This window comes from Muscardinus avellanarius, assembly GCF_963383645.1.
Source record: "Muscardinus avellanarius genome assembly, chromosome: 2".
Classification (NCBI taxonomy): Eukaryota; Metazoa; Chordata; class Mammalia; order Rodentia; family Gliridae; genus Muscardinus; species Muscardinus avellanarius.
This window is the reverse complement of record NC_137787.1, coordinates 99,308,839-99,329,745: the sequence shown is the minus strand read 5'-3', so window position 1 is coordinate 99,329,745 and position 20,907 is coordinate 99,308,839. Positions and strand designations below refer to the sequence as shown.

At 40.4% G+C, this 20,907-nt stretch overlaps 2 protein-coding genes across 2 annotated transcripts in view; one reads left to right on the top strand and one right to left on the bottom strand.

Moving 5' to 3' along the window:
- The window catches only part of UBXN4 (UBX domain protein 4), a gene marked incomplete at both ends in the record, with an annotated part of 59,800 nt that extends 47,600 nt beyond the window's left edge, over positions 1-12,200 (top strand). The window contains 3 exons of the mRNA XM_080690023.1: positions 3,181-3,312; positions 8,397-8,599; positions 12,062-12,200. Of these exons, the coding sequence (XP_080546149.1) occupies positions 3,181-3,312; positions 8,397-8,599; positions 12,062-12,200 (474 nt within the window). The remainder of the gene's footprint in view (positions 1-3,180; positions 3,313-8,396; positions 8,600-12,061) is intronic.
- A 6,877-nt stretch (positions 12,201-19,077) lies between these two features.
- Positions 19,078-20,907, bottom strand: part of LCT (lactase) — a gene marked incomplete at both ends in the record, with an annotated part of 62,605 nt that continues 60,775 nt past the window's right edge. The window contains one exon of the mRNA XM_080690341.1: positions 19,078-19,295. Coding sequence (XP_080546467.1) covers positions 19,078-19,295 — 218 coding nt within the window. The remainder of the gene's footprint in view (positions 19,296-20,907) is intronic.

Here is a 20,907-nt window from a genome sequence, read left to right as displayed (position 1 = left end):
TGAGACAGGAGAATCGCAAGTTTGAGGGCAGCCTTAGTAATGTAGTCAGGCTCTCAGCAACTTAGTGAGACCCTAATAAAAAATAAAAAGGGCAGGAGATATGGCTTGGAGGTGGAATGCCCTTGAGGTTCAATCCCCAGCAGTATAGGAAGAGAAAATTTTTTGCCAGGCCTTTTTTCCCCATTTAGTTTTATATCATGTATAGTTCCCAAGAGAAGGAAACCTCAAGAGCTCTCTGCTTTCCTATACTGTTCAGTCCGCCTAGTAAAAATACTTTTCCAATAAGCTTTGTGTTAGAAGCATCCCCAAATAGACCACTTCATTTTTTGTTTTGAGTCTTCCCACGGGTGTCTCTCTCATACCCTGAGTTTTCTCAGTGGGCTGTGTGGAAATCTGTCCTGTAAAAATCTTACCTTAGCCGGGCATGGTGGCACATGCTTGTAATCCCAGCATTTGGGAGGCTGAGACAGGAGGATCAGGGTTGGCAGACAGCCTCAGCTACTTAGGCAAATCAGTGAAACCTTGTTTCAAAATTGTCATGCTGCCCAGTGTATATACTCTTGGATCTGGGATTATGTATATAGTATAAATTGATTATGGACCATTTGTGCTTTGAGACAAGATGCTAAAAATTCCTGAAGTTATACATAGGTGTTGCTGATTTGGTTCCATACCAATGCAGTAAAGCAACTATCAAAGCAATTCAAGGCGGGCGTGGTGGGCGTGGTGACGCACGCTTGCAATCCCTGCACTTGGGAGGATGAGACTGGAGGATCATACAGGTTCAAAGTCAGCCTCAGCTACTTAGTGAGGCTCTCAGCAACTTAGTGAGACCCTGTTTCCAAATCAAGTATAAAATAGGTCTGAGGGTATAGCCCAGAGGTAGAAAGCCTCTGGGTTCCACCTCCAGTACCACCAAAAATAAATAAAGCAATTCACACATTTTTGTTTTGTTTCCTTAGTGCATATAAAAGTTAAGTTTATGTTATACTATCATCTGTTAGTGGGCATGGTAGCTTCTAAAGAAGAAAACAAAGTTGTTAAAAAATACTAAGTATGCCGGGCGTGGTGGCGCACGCTTATAATCCTTGCGCTTGGGAGGCTGAGACAGGAGGATTCAGGTTCAAAGCCATCCTTAGCTACTTAGTTAGGCTCTCAGCAACTTAGTGAGACCCTGTTTCCAAATAAAGTATAAAATAGGTCTGGGAGTATAGCCCGGAGGTAGAAAGCCTCTGGGTTCCACCCCCAGTACCACCAAAAAAAAAAAAAAAAATACTAAGTATGACACACTATGAGCACATGCTGTTAGAAAAAGGTACTGTTAAGCTGAGCATAGTGGCACACGCTTGTAATTCCAGTACTTAGAAGGCTGAGACAGAAGGATTCAAGGCAGGTTCAAGGCTAGCCTCAGCAACTTAGACTATTTCAAAGTAAAAAATAAAAAGTGCTAAGGGCAAACTTATGCTGTGTCTCATAAATACACATTTTAATAATAGGTACTTCCTATTAAAATGTAAAAACAGCAGTACTTAGGCCCATCTTATTTTATTGCACTTTGTTTTATTGTGCTTCCCAGATATTGTTCATGTTTGTTTTGTTTTACAAATTGAGTATTTGTGGAAATCCTGTGTGAAGTAAGTCTAACCGCAACATTTTGTTTTCCTTTTTTTATACTGGGAATGGAACCAGGGACATTCTACTTAAGAACTAAACCTCTAACCCTGTTGTTTTATTTTTCATTTTATTTATTTGTTTGTTTGTTTTGGTGGTACTAGGGTTCCTGGAAACCCTTCTACATCCGGGCTACACTCCCAGACCTATTTTCATTTGGAAACAGAGATCCTCCAGTCTCCACCTCCCAAGCACGGGGATTACAAGCGTGCGCCACCACGCCGAGCTTAAAAATATTTTGAAATAGGGTCTCACGAATCTGCAATCCTTCCTCAGCCTCCCAAGAACTGGGATTAGAAGCATGTACCACCATGCCCAGCTATAAAAGCTTTTTTTTTTTTTTTTTGGTACTCAGATTGAACCCAGGGGCATTCTACCTCCAAGCTATACCTTCAGCCCAATTTTTTTATTCTTTATTTTTGAAACAGGGCCTCACTAAGTTGCAGAGGGCCTTACTAAGTAGCTGAGGCTGGTCGTGAACCTACAGTCCTCTTGTCTCAACCTCTGAAGTACTGGGATTACAAGTAGGTGCCACCACACCTGGCTTTGTTTATTTTGAAATAGGGTCTCACTAGGTTGATGAGTCTCACTAGTTTCAGCCTCCCAAGTAAGTATTAGGATCACAAAAGTGTCCCACCATGCCCCGTTCCATTTTTATTTCTCTAAGTTGCTGATAGTCTCGATTAAATTCTTGAGACTGAACTCAGACCTAAGGTCCTCCTGTTTTAGCTCCCCAAGCACTGGGAATACAGATTTGTACCATTGTCGCTGGTCTATACAGCTTTTTTTTCTTAATGGTGTTGAGGATTGAACCCAGGAGCATTCTACCTCTGAGCTACACTCCTGGCCCTATTTTATTATTTATTTATTTACTTACTTATTTATTTATTTATTTATTTATTTTGGTGGTACTAGGGGTGGAACCCAGGGGGCTTTCTATCTCTGGGCTATACTCCCAGACCTATTTTATATTTTTATTTGGAAACAGGGTCTCAACTAAGTTGCTGAGAGCCTCACTAAATAGCTGAGGCTGGCTTCGAACCTGTGTGATCCTCTGTCTCAGCCTCCAAAGCGGTGATTACAAGTGTGAGCCACCACTCCCAGCTGTTTTATTTTTATTTTGAAACAGGGTCTTGCTAGGTTGATGAGATTCTCACTGTTTGCTGAGGCTGTCCTCCAACCTCTAATCCCATTAAGTGGGAGGAGGAGATTGGAGGATGGCAGTTCCAGACCAGCTCACAGTAACTATGCGAATCCCTTTTTCAGAATAAAAAGGATTTTGGATGTTGCTCAGTGGTAAAGTGCATAAAGTGGTAAAGATTACACCTTGGGGTGTAATCTCTAGTATTAGACACACACACACACACACACACACACACACACTGATTTTTTTAGTTTATATTTAAATAAACTCAGGGTAGTTTTAATTAAAGCAGTCATTTTGGGTGCATGTAATATCTTTCTTTAAAAAGACACCTTTATAAGGCTTTAAAACTTGTTCTTTTACAGACTGTTGGCAACACTTACGGTAATTTTTCATTAGCCACCATGTTTCCCAGGAGGGAATTTACCAAAGAAGATTATAAAAAGAAATTATTGGATTTGGAACTTGCCCCAAGTGCTTCCGTGGTACTATTGCCAGTATGTATATGCTTTTTGTTTTCTGCTCTTAATAGTTTTCTGTTTGTTTTATTTTTGGTCATTTCTTATGAGAAGGGAAAGGGAAAGTTGTACTCTTGTGTAATTAAAATCAGATTTTGCAAAAATTAGGTCAAGTTATACATTTATTCTATGATTTATGTATTTGTATTGCTAAGATTCTTGTGAGGAACTAAATATTTCAGCTTTTTTCTTCCTCTGTTATGTACAAAAAATGATAAGAACATAAGAAATGTAGAGTACCTATCTAATCTGTATGCTTTTTATTTATATATATCTCAACTGCTTGCTATTTTATTTTTGGTGGTACTGGTGATGGAACCCAGGGGCCTTCTAACCCTCCCAGGCTACATTCCCAGACCTATTTTACACACACACACATACACACACACACGTATGTATACTGGGGGGGGTGCTGGGGATGGAACCCAGGGTCATTCTACCTTTGAGCTACACCCCCAGCCCTATTTTTCACTCTTTATTTTGAAACAGGATCTCACTAAGTTGCAGATGGCTTCATTAAGTCACTGAGGCTGGCTGTAAAACTCTTTCTCAGCCTCCCAAATGCTGGGATTTCAAGCGTGTGCCACCATGCCCAGCTCTATTTTATATTTTTATTTGAAAACAGTCACACTAAGTTGCTGAGAGCCTCACTAAATAGCTGAAGCTGGCTTTGAACTGTGCAGTACTATCTCAGCCTCCCAAGTACTGGGATTACAAGCATGTGCCACCATGCCTAGCTGCTTTCTACATTTATTTATTTATTTATTTATTTATTTATTTATTTATTTATTTATTTATTTATTTATTTATTTATTTTTGTGGTACTGGGGTTCCTGGAGGCCCTTCTGCTTCCAGGCTACACTCCCAGACCTATTTTATACCTTTTTATTTTTGGAAACAGGGTCTCTTAAACCAGCGCATCTAGCTTTGAACCTGTGCGATCCTCCTGTCTCTGCCTCCCAAACTCTGGGATTACAAGTGTGTGCCACCACGCCCGGCTGTCTTACTACATTTTTTTTTTTTTGGTGGTACTGGGGTTCCTGGAAGCCCTTCTACCTCCGGGCTACACTCCCAGACCTATTTTTTATACTTTTTTATTTGGAAACGGTCTCCTAAGCCAGCGTGCAGGCTGGCTTCGAACCTGCTCGATCCTCCTGTCTCCGCCTCCCAAGGGCAGGGATTACAAGCTTGCGCCACCACGCCCAGCCTGGCTTACTTCATTTTTAAAAACATTATTTTATTTTAACAAATTAACTTTGGTGTTCAAATATATGTTTGAAAATATTTCCAAGTATGTATTTGATCCTAACAACAGTATTTTATTTTTTTATTTTCTATATTTTGCGGGTCTGAGGATGAAACCCAGGGGCATTCTACCTCCAAGCTATGCCCCCAGCCCTATTTTTTATTCTTTATTTTGAAACAGGGTCTCACTAAGTTGCTGAGGGCCTCAGTAAGTAGCTGAGGCTGTCCGCGAAACAGGATCCTCTAGTCTCGCCTCTCAGATGCTGGGATTACAAGCTTGGGCCACCACACCCAGCTAACAAAAGTATTTTATTTTATTTTTATTTTTATTTTTATTTTTATTTTATTTTTTGGTGGTACTGGGGGTGGAATCCAGAGGCTTTCTACCTCCAGGCTATACTCCCAGACCTTTTTTATATTTTATTTGGAAACAGGGTCTCACTAAGTTGCTGAGAGCCTCACTAAGTAGCTGAGGCTGGCTTCGAACCCCTGAGATCCTCCTGTCTCAGCCTCTCAAGCGCGGGGATTACAGGTGTACGCCACCACGCCCGGCTAATAACAGTATTTTAATCTGTAATGAAGAAAACAAGCTCAAAAAGCTTAAGTAGCTGTTCGTGGTGGTGCACAATTATAATCCCAGCATTTGAAAGACTGAGACTGGAAGATTGTGGTTCAAGGACAGCCTCAGTTACTACTTAGTGAGGCCTTTTGCAACTCAGTGAGACCCTGTTTTAAAACAGACTAAAAAAAAAGGCTGGGGATGTAGCTCAGAGGTAGAATGCCCCTGGGTTCAATCCCCAGTTCTGTAAAAATAAAACAACTTAAGCAAAGCCAAGGTTTCACCTTAAGTGCTAGAGTTAGAATGACAGCTTGGGTTTTCTGTTTTCTGTGTCTTGCTTAGTGTAGTTTTCCTCCTCTAGAGCACCTCATTTAAAATAGCCATTAATCAGGATTTCATTGTATATATTGAGATTTGAAACCTTCCCTTTTGTATCAGTTAGAATTTCTTAACAGCTGAGCATAGTGACCCACTCTTTTTTTTTCTTTTTTTCTTTTGTGGGTCCAGGGGCATTCAACCTCCAAGCTACACCCAAGCCCTATTTTTTCTTTATTTTGAAACAGGGTCTCACTAAGTTGCAAAGTAGCTGAGACTGTTTATGAACTGCAATCCTCCAGTCTCAGCCTCCCAAAGGCTGGGGTTTCAAGCGTGTCCAACTATGCCCGGCTGGTAGTGATCCATTCTTTTTTTGTGGGTCTGGGAATGGAATCCAGTGGCATTTGACCTCTGAGCTACACCCCCTGCCCTGTTTTTTATTATTGTTTTTTTTTTTGTGTGTGTGTGTGTGGGGGGGGGTACTGGGGTTCCTGGAAGCCCTTCTACCTCTGGACTACACTCCCAGACCTATTTTTTTATATTTTTATTTGGAAACAGGGTCTCTTAAGCCAGTACAGCTGACTTCGAACCTGTGCGATCCTCCTGGGATTACAAGCGTGTGCTACCACACCCGGCTATTTTTTATTTTTTGAAATAGGGTCTCACTAAGTTGCGGAGGGCCTCACTAAGTAGCTGAGACTGTCCGCGAACCGTGATCCTCTGGTCCCAGCCTCTCAAATGCTGGGACTACAAGCGTGCTCCACCATGCCCAGCTCTAGTGACCCAGTCTACTTAAGAGGCTGAGACAAGAGGTTCACAGGTTCATAGCCAGCCTCAGCTACTTGATGAGGCATTCCCTAACTTAGTGAGACCCTGTTTCAAAATCAAGAATAAGAGTCTCATGCTTTACCGACTGAGCTAGCCGGGCCGAGCGTGGTGGTGCACACTTGTAATCCCAGCATTACAGAGGCTGAGACCAGAGGCTTGCAGTTCACGGACAGCCTCAGCTACTTAGTGAGGCTCTCTGCAACTCAGTGAGACCCAGTTTCAAAATAGAATAAAAAATAGGGCAGGGGATGTAGCTCCGAGGTCGAATGCCCCTGTTCCCATCCCTAGACACCCCCCCCCCAAGAAAAAAGAATAAGCTGGGCGTGGTGACACATGCTTGTACAGGAGGATCGCACAGTTTGGAAGCCAGCCTTAGCTACTTAGTGAGGTTCTCAGCAACTTAGTGAGACCCTGTTTACACATAAAAATATAAAATAGCCGGGCGTGGTGGTGCATGCTTGTAATCCCCTGTGCTTGGTAGGCCGAAACAGGAGGATCACGCAGGTTCAAAGCCAGTCTCGCTGGTTTAAGAGACCCTGTTTCCAAATAAAAAATGTATAAAATAGGTCTGGGAGTACAGCCCGGAGGTAGAAGGTTTTCCAGGAACCCCAGTACCACACACACACACAAAGAAAAATAAATAAATATATAAATAAATATGTGTGTGTGTGTGTGTGTATAATAGGTCTGGGAGTATAGCCTGAAGGTAGAAAACCCCTGGGTTTCACCCCCAGTATTGCAAAAAAAAAAAAAATCAAGAATAAAAAATCAGGCTGGGGATATAGCTTGGAGGTAGAATGCCCTAGGTTCACTCTCCACTACCGCAAAAGAAACAATTTTTTTTTCTTTTTTGAGTGGTATTGGGGATGGAACCTTCTACCTCCGGGCTATACTCCCAGGTCTATTTTTTTATATATATTTTATTTGGAAACAGGGTCTCTTAAGCCACCGAGGCTGGCTTCAAACCTGCGCTATACTCCTGTCTCTGCCACCCAAGCATGGGGATTACAAGCGTGCGCCACCATGCCCAGCAAAAAAAAAAAAAAAAAAAAAAAAAAAAATTATGAATTTTTATTTTTTATTTTATTTTTTGCAGGTTTGGGGATGGAACCCAGGGATATTTAACCTCCGAGCTACACCCTCTGCCCTGTTTTTTATTCTTTTATTTTGAGTTGTTAATATGATTACAAAAGTTTACTTTCTTAAAAATAGTTGGTTCATTTCACCAATGAGAACTACTTTCTAATTTATATACTATAATTATGTGGGGTTTTTTTGGTATGGTGATAGAACCCAGGGGCATTCGACCTTCAAGCTACACTCCTTCCCCCTTTTTTATTCTTTATTTTTTAAATTTATTTTTTATTTTTTATTTTTTGGTGGTACTAGGGTTCCTGGAAGCCCTTCTACCTCCGGGCTACACTCCCAGACCTATTTTTTACATTTTTTATTTGGAAATAGGGTCTCCTAAGCCAGCGCACGCGGCTGGCTTCGAACCTGCGCGATCCTCCTGTCTCTGCCTCCCAAGCGCGGGGATTACAAGTGTGCGCCACCACGCCCGGCTTCTTTATTCTTTATTTTGAAACAGGATTTCACTAAGTTGCAGAGGGCCTCACTAAGTAGCTGAGGCTGTCCGCGAACCTGATCCTCAGGTCTCAGCCTCCAGAATGCTTTAAACTCTGCGTGGTGGCACATGCTTGTCATCCCAGCATTTGAGAGGCTGAGACCAGAGGATCACGGTTCGCGGACAGCCTCAGCTACTTAGTGAGGCCCTCCTCAACTTAGTGAGACCCTGTTTCAAAATAAAAAATAGGGCAGGGGGTGTAGCTCGGAGGTCAAATGCCCGTGGGTACCATCCCCAGACCCCCAAAATTAAATAAATAAATAAATAAATAAATAAATAAATGCAAAAATAAAATAAAATACAGAGCTCTAGGGAGTTCCCAGAAATTTTTATATGCTTGAAAAAGAGCAAAAGATGATAATTTTACCTTATTGCGACAAATTAAAATCCATAGTACTTCATTTTTCAGGTAAAAGATGCATCTAAAGTTTTGATTGATGTGATTTTGCTAATAAAGTATTTATCTAGGTTTTTGTATTTTTAAATTTCTAGGCAGGAAGACCAACCACATCCATTGTATACTCCTCCAGTGGAGACATTTGGACACTGTTGGGAACAGTGCTTTACCCATTCCTTGCCATTTGGAGATTGATTAGCAATTTCTTATTTAGTAATCCTCCTCCTGCGCAGACTTCCATGAGAGCACCATCACCTGAACCTTCAAATCCTACATCATCTAGCAAACCAGAAAAAAGGTACTGTTTTCCCTAATTGCAAAATAAAAACTTGTGTTAAGGGGAATTTGTCCTCTTTTTTTTTTTTTTTTTTTTTTTGGTGGTACTGGGGTTCCTGGAAGCCCTTCTACCTCCGGGCTACACTCCCAGACCTATTTTATATTTTTATTTAGAAACAGGGTCTCCTAAGCCAGCGCGCACGGCTGGCTTCGAACCTGCGTGATCCTCCTGTCTCCGCCTCCCAAGCGCGGGGATTACAAGCGTGCGCCACCACGCCCGGCTGGAATTTGTCCTCTTTATGTATATGTCCTCCCTAGTCCCTGTGGTAGAGAGAAAAAAACTCAAATGTTCTCAAACTTTATTATATCATCACTCTGGGAAGCTTACCACCTGAATTTTCTCATTCAGGTTTCTAAAACCTATCCCATGGAAAGCAACGTTATCTCTACCCTTTTTTTTTTTTTAAACTTGTTGAATTCTCCATATCCCAAACTATGAAGGCTCGCTTATTTTTTCAGGGTGTGTGTGTGTATTCTTTTTGCTCTCCATGTTTTGCCTCACTAGATAGTTCATTCCATTAACAGCTCATGGACATCTTGCATGATTTCTCTAGAGGAGTCACTGTGCTTAGATCATTTTAATCCTGCTGGTTCTTTGATCTTTATCTGGGTCTTTCAGAGAAGAACCAAATTAAAGAAGCTAAAATACTCTCTTGAAAATGGTTCCTTCATCAGGGTGCTATTTAGAACTAATTGTTTAATTAAGAGGCTCTGTGTGTCAGGCGTGGTGGCGCATGCTTGTAATCCCCGTGCTTGGGAGGCTGAGACAGGAGGCTCGCGCAGGTTCAAAACCAGCCTCGCTGGCTTAAGAGACCCTGTTTCCAAATAAAATATATAATAGGTCTGGGAGTGTAGCCCGGAGGTAGAAGGGTTCTATCCCCAGTACCACCAAAAAAAGAAGAGGCTCTACTTGAGCAGGCATGGTGGTGCAGACTTGTAATCCCAGCATTTGGGAGGCTGAGACTGGAGGATCATGGTTCACGACAGCCTAAGCTACTTAGTGAGCCCCTCCGCAACTTAGTGAGCCCCTGCTTTAAATTAAAAAGAATAAAATACAGGTCAGGGGGTATAGCTCGGAGGCTGAATGCCCCTGGGTTTCATTCCCAGACCCGCAGGCTCTGCTTTTATTGCCGATATCAAATATTTGAATGGTAATACAGATAACACAATTTTAGCTCATACCTCTTATGGTTCAGATTATGCATATATTCTTAAGTGAGATTATGTTCTTAGGTGAGATTATACCCCCTTCTAATAAATAGGTGCACAATTTATTATATTCTTGCTCATTTTAAACACTTGGAGCTGGGCATAGTTACTCATGCCTGTTATCTCAGTACTTGGGAAACTAAGATTGTTGGATCAAAATTCAAGGACAGCCTCAGCAATTTTTAGCAACCTAGTGAGACCCTGGTGATGCACACTTGTAATCCCATCATTAGAAGGCTGAGACAGGAGGATTGTACAGGTTTGAAGCCAGCCTCAGCTACTTAATGAGGCCCTTTGTAACTCAGTAAGACCCTGTTTCAAAATAAAGAATAAATAGGGCTGGGGTTGCTCAGAGGTAGAATGCCCCTGGGTTCCACCCCCAATACCAAAAAAATTAAAAAATAAATAAAAAGGCCTGAGGTAGAAGGCCCTTAAATTCTTTCCCCATTACCTAAATAAATAAATAAAAAGTAAAATAACAATAGTAATAAACACTCAAGCCAGGCATGGTGGTGCACTTTTGTAATCCCAGCATTTGGGAGGCTGAGACAGGAGTATCGCAGTTCACGAATAGCCTCAGCTACTTAGTGAGTTCCTTTGCAACTCAGTAAGACCCGGTTTCCAAATAAAGAATAAAATAGAGTTAAGGGTAGCTTGGAGGTAGAATGCCTCTAGGTTCCTTCCCCAGTACCACAAAAGTAAAAGAAAAGAAAGAATAAAAAATAGGGTTGGGGATATAATTCAGAGGTAGAATGCCCCTGAGTCCCCATCCCCAGTATCACAAAAAAGTAATAATAAACACTCTGAGCCTTTAATAGACATCATAACAAATTTCATATCAATTCTGTGATACTTTTTTTTTAATTGTGGTCCTGGGGGTGGGGCTTTTTTCTACCTCTGGCCTCTACTCCCATATCTATTTTATACTTTATTTGGAAACAGGGTCTCACTAAGTTGCTGAGAACCTCACTCAGTAGCTGAGGCTGGCTTCAAACCTATGCGATCCTCCTGTCTCAGAATCTCAAGCTCTGGGATGTACCACCATGCCCAGCTATGTGATACATTTTGAACATCTTTGCTTCTCTCTGGCATCTGTGGAGATCCCTAGTCTTGTGTTCCATTTATTCTGTAGATGATTATTTATATAAGTACTGTCATTAGATTGATTTAGCTTTTATCTTACTTCATGACTAATAGGAGCAAGACCAATGACATTCTTAATTTGTTCAAGTTGAGAACATGGGGAAGTTCTCTCTAGTCTTATAATAATCATTCAAACTAGACCTGTTTAGTACTGAATTTTAGAACTTCTAAAAAGTGGGTAGGAGCCAGGTGTGGTGGCGTACACTTGTAATCCCAGCGCTTGGGAGGCTTGAGACAGGAGGATCACACAGGTTCGAGGCCAGCCTCAGCTACTTAGTGAGTCTCTCAGTAATTTAGTGAGGCCCTGTTTCCAAATAAAGTATAAAATAGGTCTGGGAGTATGGCCCGAAGGTAGAAAGCCCCTGGATTCCACCCGCAGGACCATACACACAAAAAAGAAAAGTGGATAGAGTATTTAATTCTGTAATAATTACTGTTATATAGGGTAATTTGCTGAGTGAGGTTTTAAAACTTTTTCAAATAAGGGGAAAGGTATTGGGCTAGAAGGATAGGATGAATGTGTAAGTGGGTAGAGCTTCGTGTTCTGCTATTGTCCCATCCTCCCTTTACTATTGTTTAAAAAAATATTTTTGCTTCAATTTCACCCCTGATACTTTGTTGTCAGATGAGGAAGTTCTATTTGTTCTTAGTTGTAAAGTATTCTTAAAGGTTTTGGTACCACACACAAAAAAATCACTAATTAACCATTTTGTTAATTAGGCTATTGCTGGAGATTTGGATAACCTCCAGAGTGTTGTTCAAGTTATATACTAGTGAGCATATCAGCTTGTATAAATGAAAGTGGAAAGATTAGTTAGTAAATGGACACAGTTTTCTAAAGCTCAGTAAACCATCAAGAAACACATAGAAGTAGAAAATATGACTTTGCTGGTTTAGCTTACAGAACTAATAAAGTTAAATGACAAAAAACTAGTATGATCTCATACTGTATTAGTAAATATAGTTATTTCTCATGGATTTTCCTTACCTTGAAGTTAAAAGTAAAATAGAATTGTATGTACTAATGGAATTATGTGAAGGTAACAATATCATTTTCTCTCTTGTATATCAGAGAACCAGTCAGAAAAAGAGTGCTGGAAAAACGAGGGGAAGACTTTAAAAAAGAAGGAAAGATATACAGATTGAGGACTCAAGATGATGGTGAAGATGAAAATAACACCTGGAATGGAAATTCTACTCAGCAAATGTAGAACAAGTACAATATGTACAATAATCATTGTTTCTCTTATTATTTAATTCAACTAAAATTCTGGAGAAGTGGGTCTGCTTTATGTTTTCCAACTGATCTATAGTGTCTCTTTATTCTTGATTACTGGGTGCAGATTAAAGTTGTTTAACTCTGAACATTCGAGATATAAGGTCACTGCTGCTAGGTCCTTGCATACAGTAACCAACTACTGGAAGCCAAAAAGAATCAGAAGGCCTGCTGCAGCCTCCTTCCCTCAGCCTCCTACTATCTCATGAAGGTGTTGGCCCTCTGCTCTCAGATGACACATTTTGATCAGAATGCTTTTTGTTGCAAGACTGAAACCCACACAAAATAGCTGGCATGAATAATTTGACCCTTAGAGCATTTTAACTAACCAATCATCTGATAACATCCAATCATCTTATAGTCTGTTTAACTTTCTCTTTTTGCTCATCAGCTACAAGCATAATCTTACAGTTTTTAATCTTAAACACAGAATAAAATAATATTTTCCAAAATCAGAATGATCTTATTTTTGTTTTAAGCATCTTTTTGTTGTACGGAGCACTGTTGAGGTCACATTTCTCTGATTTTCCCCCTGGGACTCACCTAAAGCTATTTCAGCAAAATAGCTGGCTACCTTAACCTTAAATATCACTGAAGGAAAAAAAATTTCTGATGTACATTGATGCCTCTGTCTTTCCTAGTAAGGCATCACTTTGCATAACTTTATGGTCTTTATTCACATATGATATAAAACAGAAGAGACTGCTCATCTACAACTTAGGTTTTTCTCTCACCTTTATACTGAAGTTTTATATTCAGTTATCTCACTTCCTAGGGCCTCAAGTACCTGTAATGTAGGACAAGAAGTATAAAGATGTCTACTTATTTGGTTATTTGTAAGAATTTTAAAGAGATTCTTGGTCTGACTTACCTGCTACTTTTTCCACCTAATCTTTTATAGTGGAGACCACTAAACTAATGTTTGGAAAAGGGAGTAAGCATGATAGTTCCTCTGTTTTTAGATTCTAAGGGCATTGCTCTTGAGTGAATGTGTGGGAGAAGACTTTTACTTCATTATTTAATGAGAAGAAGAAATTTTCTCTCCAGATTTTTTCATCTGTGAAATAACAATGACTATTAAAAAAATGGTACTAGTCAGTGTTGGCAAGGAAAACAGGACAAACTTCACTGTTGGTAAGAGTGGAAACCAATATAATCTTATGGAGAACATTATCAGAAACTTTAAATATTTCATACTCTGACCCAATAATTTTTCTAAGGAATGATCATAAATTCAGAAAAAAGTTTAGGTATAGAGATACTCCTTAAGTGTATTTTACATAAAAACTGGAAACCAACTAAATGCCTTCTCTTGTAGAAGTAATTTTTTTATGGGAAATGGTATAGTACTAATTCATCAATTTAACATAAGGTTAGTGAGCACCTGTTATATATTGAGGGTGAAAAAAGCAGGATACAGAGCTGTAGGTACATTATGATCTTAGCTTTGTAGAATACATTTTATATAGAGATAGAACTATGTATTAATATATATATATATATATATATATATATATATATATATATATATATATATATATAAGAAAACAGTAAAACATTAATAATGCTAAGAGTGGTTATATGTGATTTTAGTTTTATTTGTAACCTTGCATTTTTTTCAGTCTTCTGCAGTGATCATATTTCCATAATTTAAAGAAAATCTTTAGAAGGCATCTCATTAAAATTTTCTTCAGCTTTAAAAATGCAACCCAGGCGTTGTGATGCATGCCTGTAATCCTAGTACTTGGGAGGCTGAGACAGGAGGGTCGCAGGTTTGAAGACAGCTTCAGCAACTTAATGAGACTTTCATCAACTTAGTGAGACCTTTTTTCCAAATAAAAAATGCCACTGGGTTCAATCTCCAGTAACACACACACACACACACACACACACACACACGCAGTAATATGTGATTTTAAAAAAATGTAGCTGGGTGTGGTGCCTCACACTTGTAATCCACTGTAGTACTTGGGAGGCTGAGACAGGAGGATCACAGGTTTATGACTAGCCTTAGACCCTCCACAACTTAGACCATGTTTCAAACTAAAATATAAACTAGGCCTGGGGGGCCAGGCATAGTGGCGCATGCTTGTAATCCCAGCATTTGAGAGGCAGAGATCAGAGTATTGTGGTTTGCAGACAGCCTTCACAACTCAGACCCTGTTTCAAAAAATAAAAGACTAAAAAATAGGGCTTGGAGTGTAGCTCAGAGGTAAAAGGCTTGGGGGTGTCGCTTTCAGAGGTAGAATGCCTGAACTCCAGCACAAAAAAAAAAAAAAAAAAAATCTCCCAACAAAAACTGTCACAGGTATTAGAGACCCTATAAATAACTATTAGAAATATACGTGCAGAGCTGGGTGTGATGGAATAAACCTGTAACAGTACTTGAGAGGCTGAGACAGAGGATCACAGGTTTGAGGCCAGCCTTAGCAATTTAGCAAGACTCTCAGCAACTTAGACCCTGTTTTAAAATTTTTAAAAATGGGCTGGGAGTATAGCAGAGCTTAAAGGTAGAGCACCTGGCTTCCATCCCCAGTACCAAAAAGAGAAATGTGTGTGCATATACATTGATTACCTCAAGTCAGTTTGTCTTGAAGAAAAATATATTTTAAATGTACATAAAAGAATGCTTCTTAATCTTTGAGTAGGAGGATCACTCCTCAATTTTATATTATTAGTCTTTTTTTGTGTATGTGGTACTAAGGATTGAACCCAGGGACATTCTAACTCTGAGCTACACCCCAGCCCTATTTTTTTTTTTTTTTATTCTTTATTTTGAAACAGGGTCTCACTAATTAGCTGAGGCTGGCCATGAACCTGTGATCTTCCTGTCTCAGCCTCCTGAACGCTGGGATTACAGGCCTGTGCCACCACGCCTGGCTTTTTATCTTTTAAAAAAGTACACATGGTAAAACGAAGACTCCTAGCATATTACCCCTAGTACTGCTTTGCCCAAGAGGTAACTTACCTGTATTAACAGTTTTCTTATGTAATTTTAAGAAAATTTTTATGCATATATAAGCAAATATGTAACTTTATTTTTAAATAAATGGGATCATATTATGTATACTGCCCTGCATCTTGCTTTTTTACTTATAGTCTTGAAGATCTTTCCCTGTCCATGCATAGCTACCTCATTCTTATTAATGGCTGCAATAGCATTCTACTTAATGTAAGTAGTCCAGCTAAGTATCTGTGATCTGGTGGCATTCAGTTCCAAACACTTTGGAGGTGTTTTGTTCTTGTTTTTCTATTACAAACATTGCACAATGAACATTTTGAGGGGTAGATATATTTTTATTATAAAAATAATAGCTGCATGTTTTGTATGAAGGCTGTTTTGGTTTGTATTATGAAAGACGCCAAATTGCTCCTTTGAAGGCAGTATGAGTCTTACCTCTCCAACAGTGTATGAGAATATCATTTCCCCACACTCTTGCCAACATTGTATTAAATATTCATCTTTTGTCAGCATGATAGATGAAAAATAATGTGCATTTATGTGCATTGTTTTATCTCAAAGGAAGGCCTTTTAATGTTATTGGTCATTTTGACTTACTTTAAAACTGTATTCTTTGCTAGTTTTTGTTTTCATGGTTTTTTTTCTTAATTGATTTGTAAAAATTCCATGGTTAAGAAAATTCACTCTTTGAGTATATGGTGTAAATATTTCTCATTTGATGAGCATATGAATGGTAAATCATTTGCCACAATATTTATGTGGTCAGACTTATCAGTAGTTTTCTTTATGGCCTCTGGATGTTGAGTCTTGCTCATTAATATCTTTTCCACCTTATATTTTAATTTTTGTATCCTAATATTTCTCATAGTTTTGTTTTTCTTTATTTTAAATGTTTAAATCTGATAATCAAGGAAGGAATCAGACACATGGCTAAAAAGAGAGATCTGCAGGCTGTTCTCTTCTCTCCTCATAAGGATCATCTGTCCTTCTACCAAGTGGATATGCAACTTTTGTCTCATACTCTTACCTGAGTAGTTGGAGAGTTGAAGCTATGTCTGTGCTTTGTCAGTGATCTTTTCCTTTAGTGATCTAATTGCTCTTTATTACCAAACTGCCTTAACAAGCTTTACGATATGTTGTTGGTGGTCTGTATGTGTTTGTTACTGGGGATTGAACTTGGATATTCTACCTAGTAGCTACATCCCCATTCCATCTTACCTCCTTTTTTTTTTTTTTCGTGTGTGTGTGTGTGTGTGTGTGTGTGTGTGTGTGTGTGTGTGTGTGTGTGTTACTGGGGTTGGAACCCAGGGCCTTTTCTACCTCTTGGCTACACTCCCAGACCTATTTTTTACTTTATTTGGAAGCAGGGTCTCACTAAGTAGCTGAGGCTGGCTTCGAACCTGTGCGATCTTCCTGTCTCAGCCTCCCAAGCGCTGGGATTACAAGCGTGCACCACCACGCCCGGCTTCCCTCCTTTTTGTTTTTTGTTTGTTTGTTTTTGTGGTACTGGGGATTGATCACAGAGGTGTTTTCCCTGCCAGCCCTGTTTTTTTATTTTGGTTGATGAGTTTCTCACTGAAGCTGTCCTCAAGCCTGTGATCTTCCTGTCTCAGCCTCCCGTGTATTGGGATTACAAATGTGCACCACTGGGCCTGGCTTTATTTTTTATTTTGAAACAGGGTCTTGCTGGGTTGTTAACAGTTTTGAAACCTATGATCCTCCTCTCTCAGCCTCCAAAGTACAAGGATTACAGATATGTACTTCTGTACCTTGCTTTAGTTATTTTTGTTTTGGTGGGGGGGTTTCTTGGCAGCACTGGAAATGAAACCCAGGGGCCTTCTACCTCCAAGCTACACCCCCCAGCCCCTATTTTTTATTCTGTATTTTGAAACAGGGTCTCACTGAGTTGCAGAGGGCCTCACTAAGTAGCTGAGGCTGTTGGCAAACCGCAATCGTCCTGTCTCAGCCTCCCAAATGCTGGGATTACAAGCGTGTGCCACTATGTCCAGCTCTTTAGTTTTCTGGGTTTTTTTGCAAGTCTTGAGATGGAACCCAGGGATTTGACCTCTGAACTACAGCCCCAGTCCTATTTTTTATTCTTTATTTTGAAACTGGGTCTCACTGATTTGCAGAGGGGCTCACTAAGTAGCTGAGGCTGTCCACAAACCACGATCCTCCACTCTCAGCCTCCCGAATGCTGGGATTCCAAGTGTGCGCCACCACGCCCAGTCCTCTTCCCAAAAAATACTATGTTGAATTATGAAACTAATTTGGGTATGATTGACAGTATACACCTAATCTTTTTTTCTTTTAAGGGAGGGGGGTGGTAGTAGCACTAGGGATTGATCCCAGAGGCATCCTACCTCTGGGATAAATAGGGATGGGGAAGTAGAATGCCTCTCTCAGGGTTCAACACCTAGTGCCACAAAAAAAGAGTCTTCCCAGCTATCCAGAATATATGAACGAAATAAGGTTTTTTTTTTTTTTTTTTTTTTTTTTTTTTTTTGTGTGTGTGTGTGTGTGTGTTTATGGGGGACTGAATCAGGGGCCTTCTATCTCCTAGCTACACTCCTGGTCCTTTTATTTTGAAAAAGAGTCTCAGTAGGTTGTAGAACGCCTTGCTAAGTTGCTTAGGCTGGTTTTGAACCTGCAATCTTCCTGTCTTAGCTTCCTGATTGCTGAGATTATAGGCATGCACCATCAGGCTCGGCTCTGAACTAAATAACTTTGTGCTTCACACTGAACTTGTCCTGTAGTTCATTCAAGGGGACTGATAAAGACCACATTTTTGTTTCTGCCACTGCTTTCCTGCTTTTCATTGTACATTTTTGGCAAAAAGTGTTTGCCAAAGACAGATATGGTCCTTGGACTCAAACTGATAGCAGACAAATGTGCAATTCCAGTATAATGTGGTCCAGCTGTAATGGGGATGTTTACAAGTAGAATGGAGGAAGATGTGCCTGGGGAATTCTCCTCCATTCATAGGACAAAGTCCATTATTTGAGTTGAGTCTTGAAGACATTTTTGGGAAAAAGGGCATCCTTGACAGAAGGAATGGCAGTTGTGAAGACATAAAAGACCTCCATGCAGTTCAGAACTACCACAGACGGAGGAGGAAGGAAACACTGAATGAACCAGGTCAAATCACCTGGGCCTCTGTGCTTGTCCTCAGGGCTTTGATAGTCGTCCAATAGTTGGGAGAGCCAAGATGACTTAAGAGGTTTGGGGGGGTCTCTGGAGTAAGGAACAGAAGATCATTCAAAGGCCGTCTTGTTCTGCATGTTCTGATACCTGTTCCAGGGAATCTAACAGGCAGAAAGACTTGGCCGGATTTGGAAGTCAGAAGGCTCCCAGATAACTTGTGTAACTCTAACTCCTATTGAACCTTTCTCAAGATGAAGCATACCTAGGAGACACTGTGCATAGTACTGTTTTTATTTTCTGCGAAACACAAGGTACAGGCTTGGAGTGAACTCTTGAGGGCATGACATGACACTGTAGTTCCTCTACAAAGTGGAGTTGATTTTTCCTTATAAAAAGGATTCTGTGGTTTTTATTCATGATTCCACCTTCAAAAACCTTGAGACCTACAACAGGCCAGTATCTGCACATCTCCACAAGAGGCATCTGCAGGTTCCTCTGATTCCAAGGGAACTCCCAAGACTAGCAAGATGGAGATAGTTCCATTTAAATTAGTAACTCAAGATCCTTCAAGATTGAAGTCATCTCTGAAAGTGTAGAAGGCCGAAATGAAGTCCAGTATGGGCAGAATCTGACACTGTGGAGTTTGGTGCTGGCCAAGGTATATATAGTGAGTAGGCCTGCTTTGCAGGACTTGAGAGGCAGTGACTCAGAATGAAGAAATAGTGCTCAGTTCCTGCTGGACTGGGTGTGTTTTTCCTTGTTTGGGACGCTTGCAGTATTTATATGACAGAAATGCTAAGCCACAAACTCCAAGAAGTACAAGAGCAAAGAGTATATACAAAGCTGTCTGGGCTTCTGTGGTGGCAAGCGTCAGCCCCAGGAACTGGACTTCCTCTCTTGTGGGGCCAACTGTGGGTCCAGCATCTAAGAGAGAACAAACGGTAGCTTGTAATCCAGTATTTGTAGAGTGATCAGATCTCTGTGTCCCTTCAGAATGCCCCACCTAAGCTGGGCACAGTGCCATACACCTGCAGTCCCAGTACTTGAGAGGCTGAGTGAGATAGGATCACAGATGCGAGGACAGCCTCAGCAAATGTGAGACTCTCATTAACCTAGTGAGTCCTGTTTCAAAATAAAAATAAAATAGGGTTGGGTATGTATCTTGGAGGTAGAATGCATCTGGGTTCAATCTCCAGCACCACACAAACACAAAAGGCCCCACCTGGCTGGCTACACAGTACCTGAAACTGCACAGGCAGAGTGGGCATGTTGCTACATTGAAGGCACCATCTCCATTGCATTAAGAACTACTGAATAAGAAGATATATATATACTTTTTTTTTTTTTTTGGCAGTACTGGGGATGGGACACAGGGGCATTCTACCTCTGAGCTCCACCACTAGCACTATTTTTTATTCTTGTAATCCCAGCATTTGGGAATCTGAGACTGGAGGATCATGGTTCGCAGACAGCCTCAGCTACTAAGTCCCTTTGCAACTCAGTGAGACCCTGTTTCATAAGTATTTTACCCCATTATGATGTATGAATGCAATGCACCAATAAAAAATTTAAAAAATTAAATAAAAAGCTGAGGTGTAGCTCAGAGGAAGAATGCACCTGGGTTGATCCTCAATATTAAAAATGCAAATAAATATGAAAGCTAAAATAAAAACTACATTGTAACAGTTTATGAAATAATTGAACATAAGCTAAATGTACAAAAATATTATTCCAAACTATAGTTTAAATAAATATCTCAATTTGGTTTTTACATAAAAGAAAAAGGGCTGGGCGTGGTGGCACAGGATGTAATCCCAGCATTCAGGAGGTGGAGACCGAGGATCAGATCCGCTGTTCAGCTACTTAGCGACGCCTCTCGCGACTCAGACTCTGTTCAAATATAGACTAAAAAATAGGATGGGGGTGTGTGTCTCAGAGGTAAAATGTTCCTGGCTTCCATCCCCAGTACCACATAAATAAATAAATAAATAAAAATATAGTTTGGATAGCTATACATTTGCATAGTAGCTTTACTTTTTCAGTCACTCAGTAAACTGGGCCCCTATACTGTGTTTTCAGTCTTACTTGATCCCAGAAATGGCCCGAAGAATTTGTCTAGTCCGAGCTGGGCGTGGTGGCGCACCAGCTCCCAGCACTTGAGAGGCAGAGACAGGAGGATCGCGCAGGTTTGAAGCCAGCCTTGCTGGCTTCAGAGACCGTTTCCAAATAAAAATATAAAAAGTAGGTGTCTGGGAGTATAACCCAGAGGTAAAAGGGTTTCCAGGAACCCCAGTACCCCCCCCCCAAAAAAAAGAATTTTTCTAGTTCTTGCCTGAAGTGACACAGCAAGTCAGTGACAGGGCTGGGAAGACCTGTTCGTTTCTACACTTGTGGGACATATCTTTTGTTTCATCCCAAGGATGTCTGGAGCTTTCAAAGAAAATTTTGGTTGAGTGAACAGAGGAGATGAAGAGACAGAGAGGAAGGTAATAAGCTAGATGGAAAAGAGCCTCCCCGCCTCAGCTCTGGCTTTCAT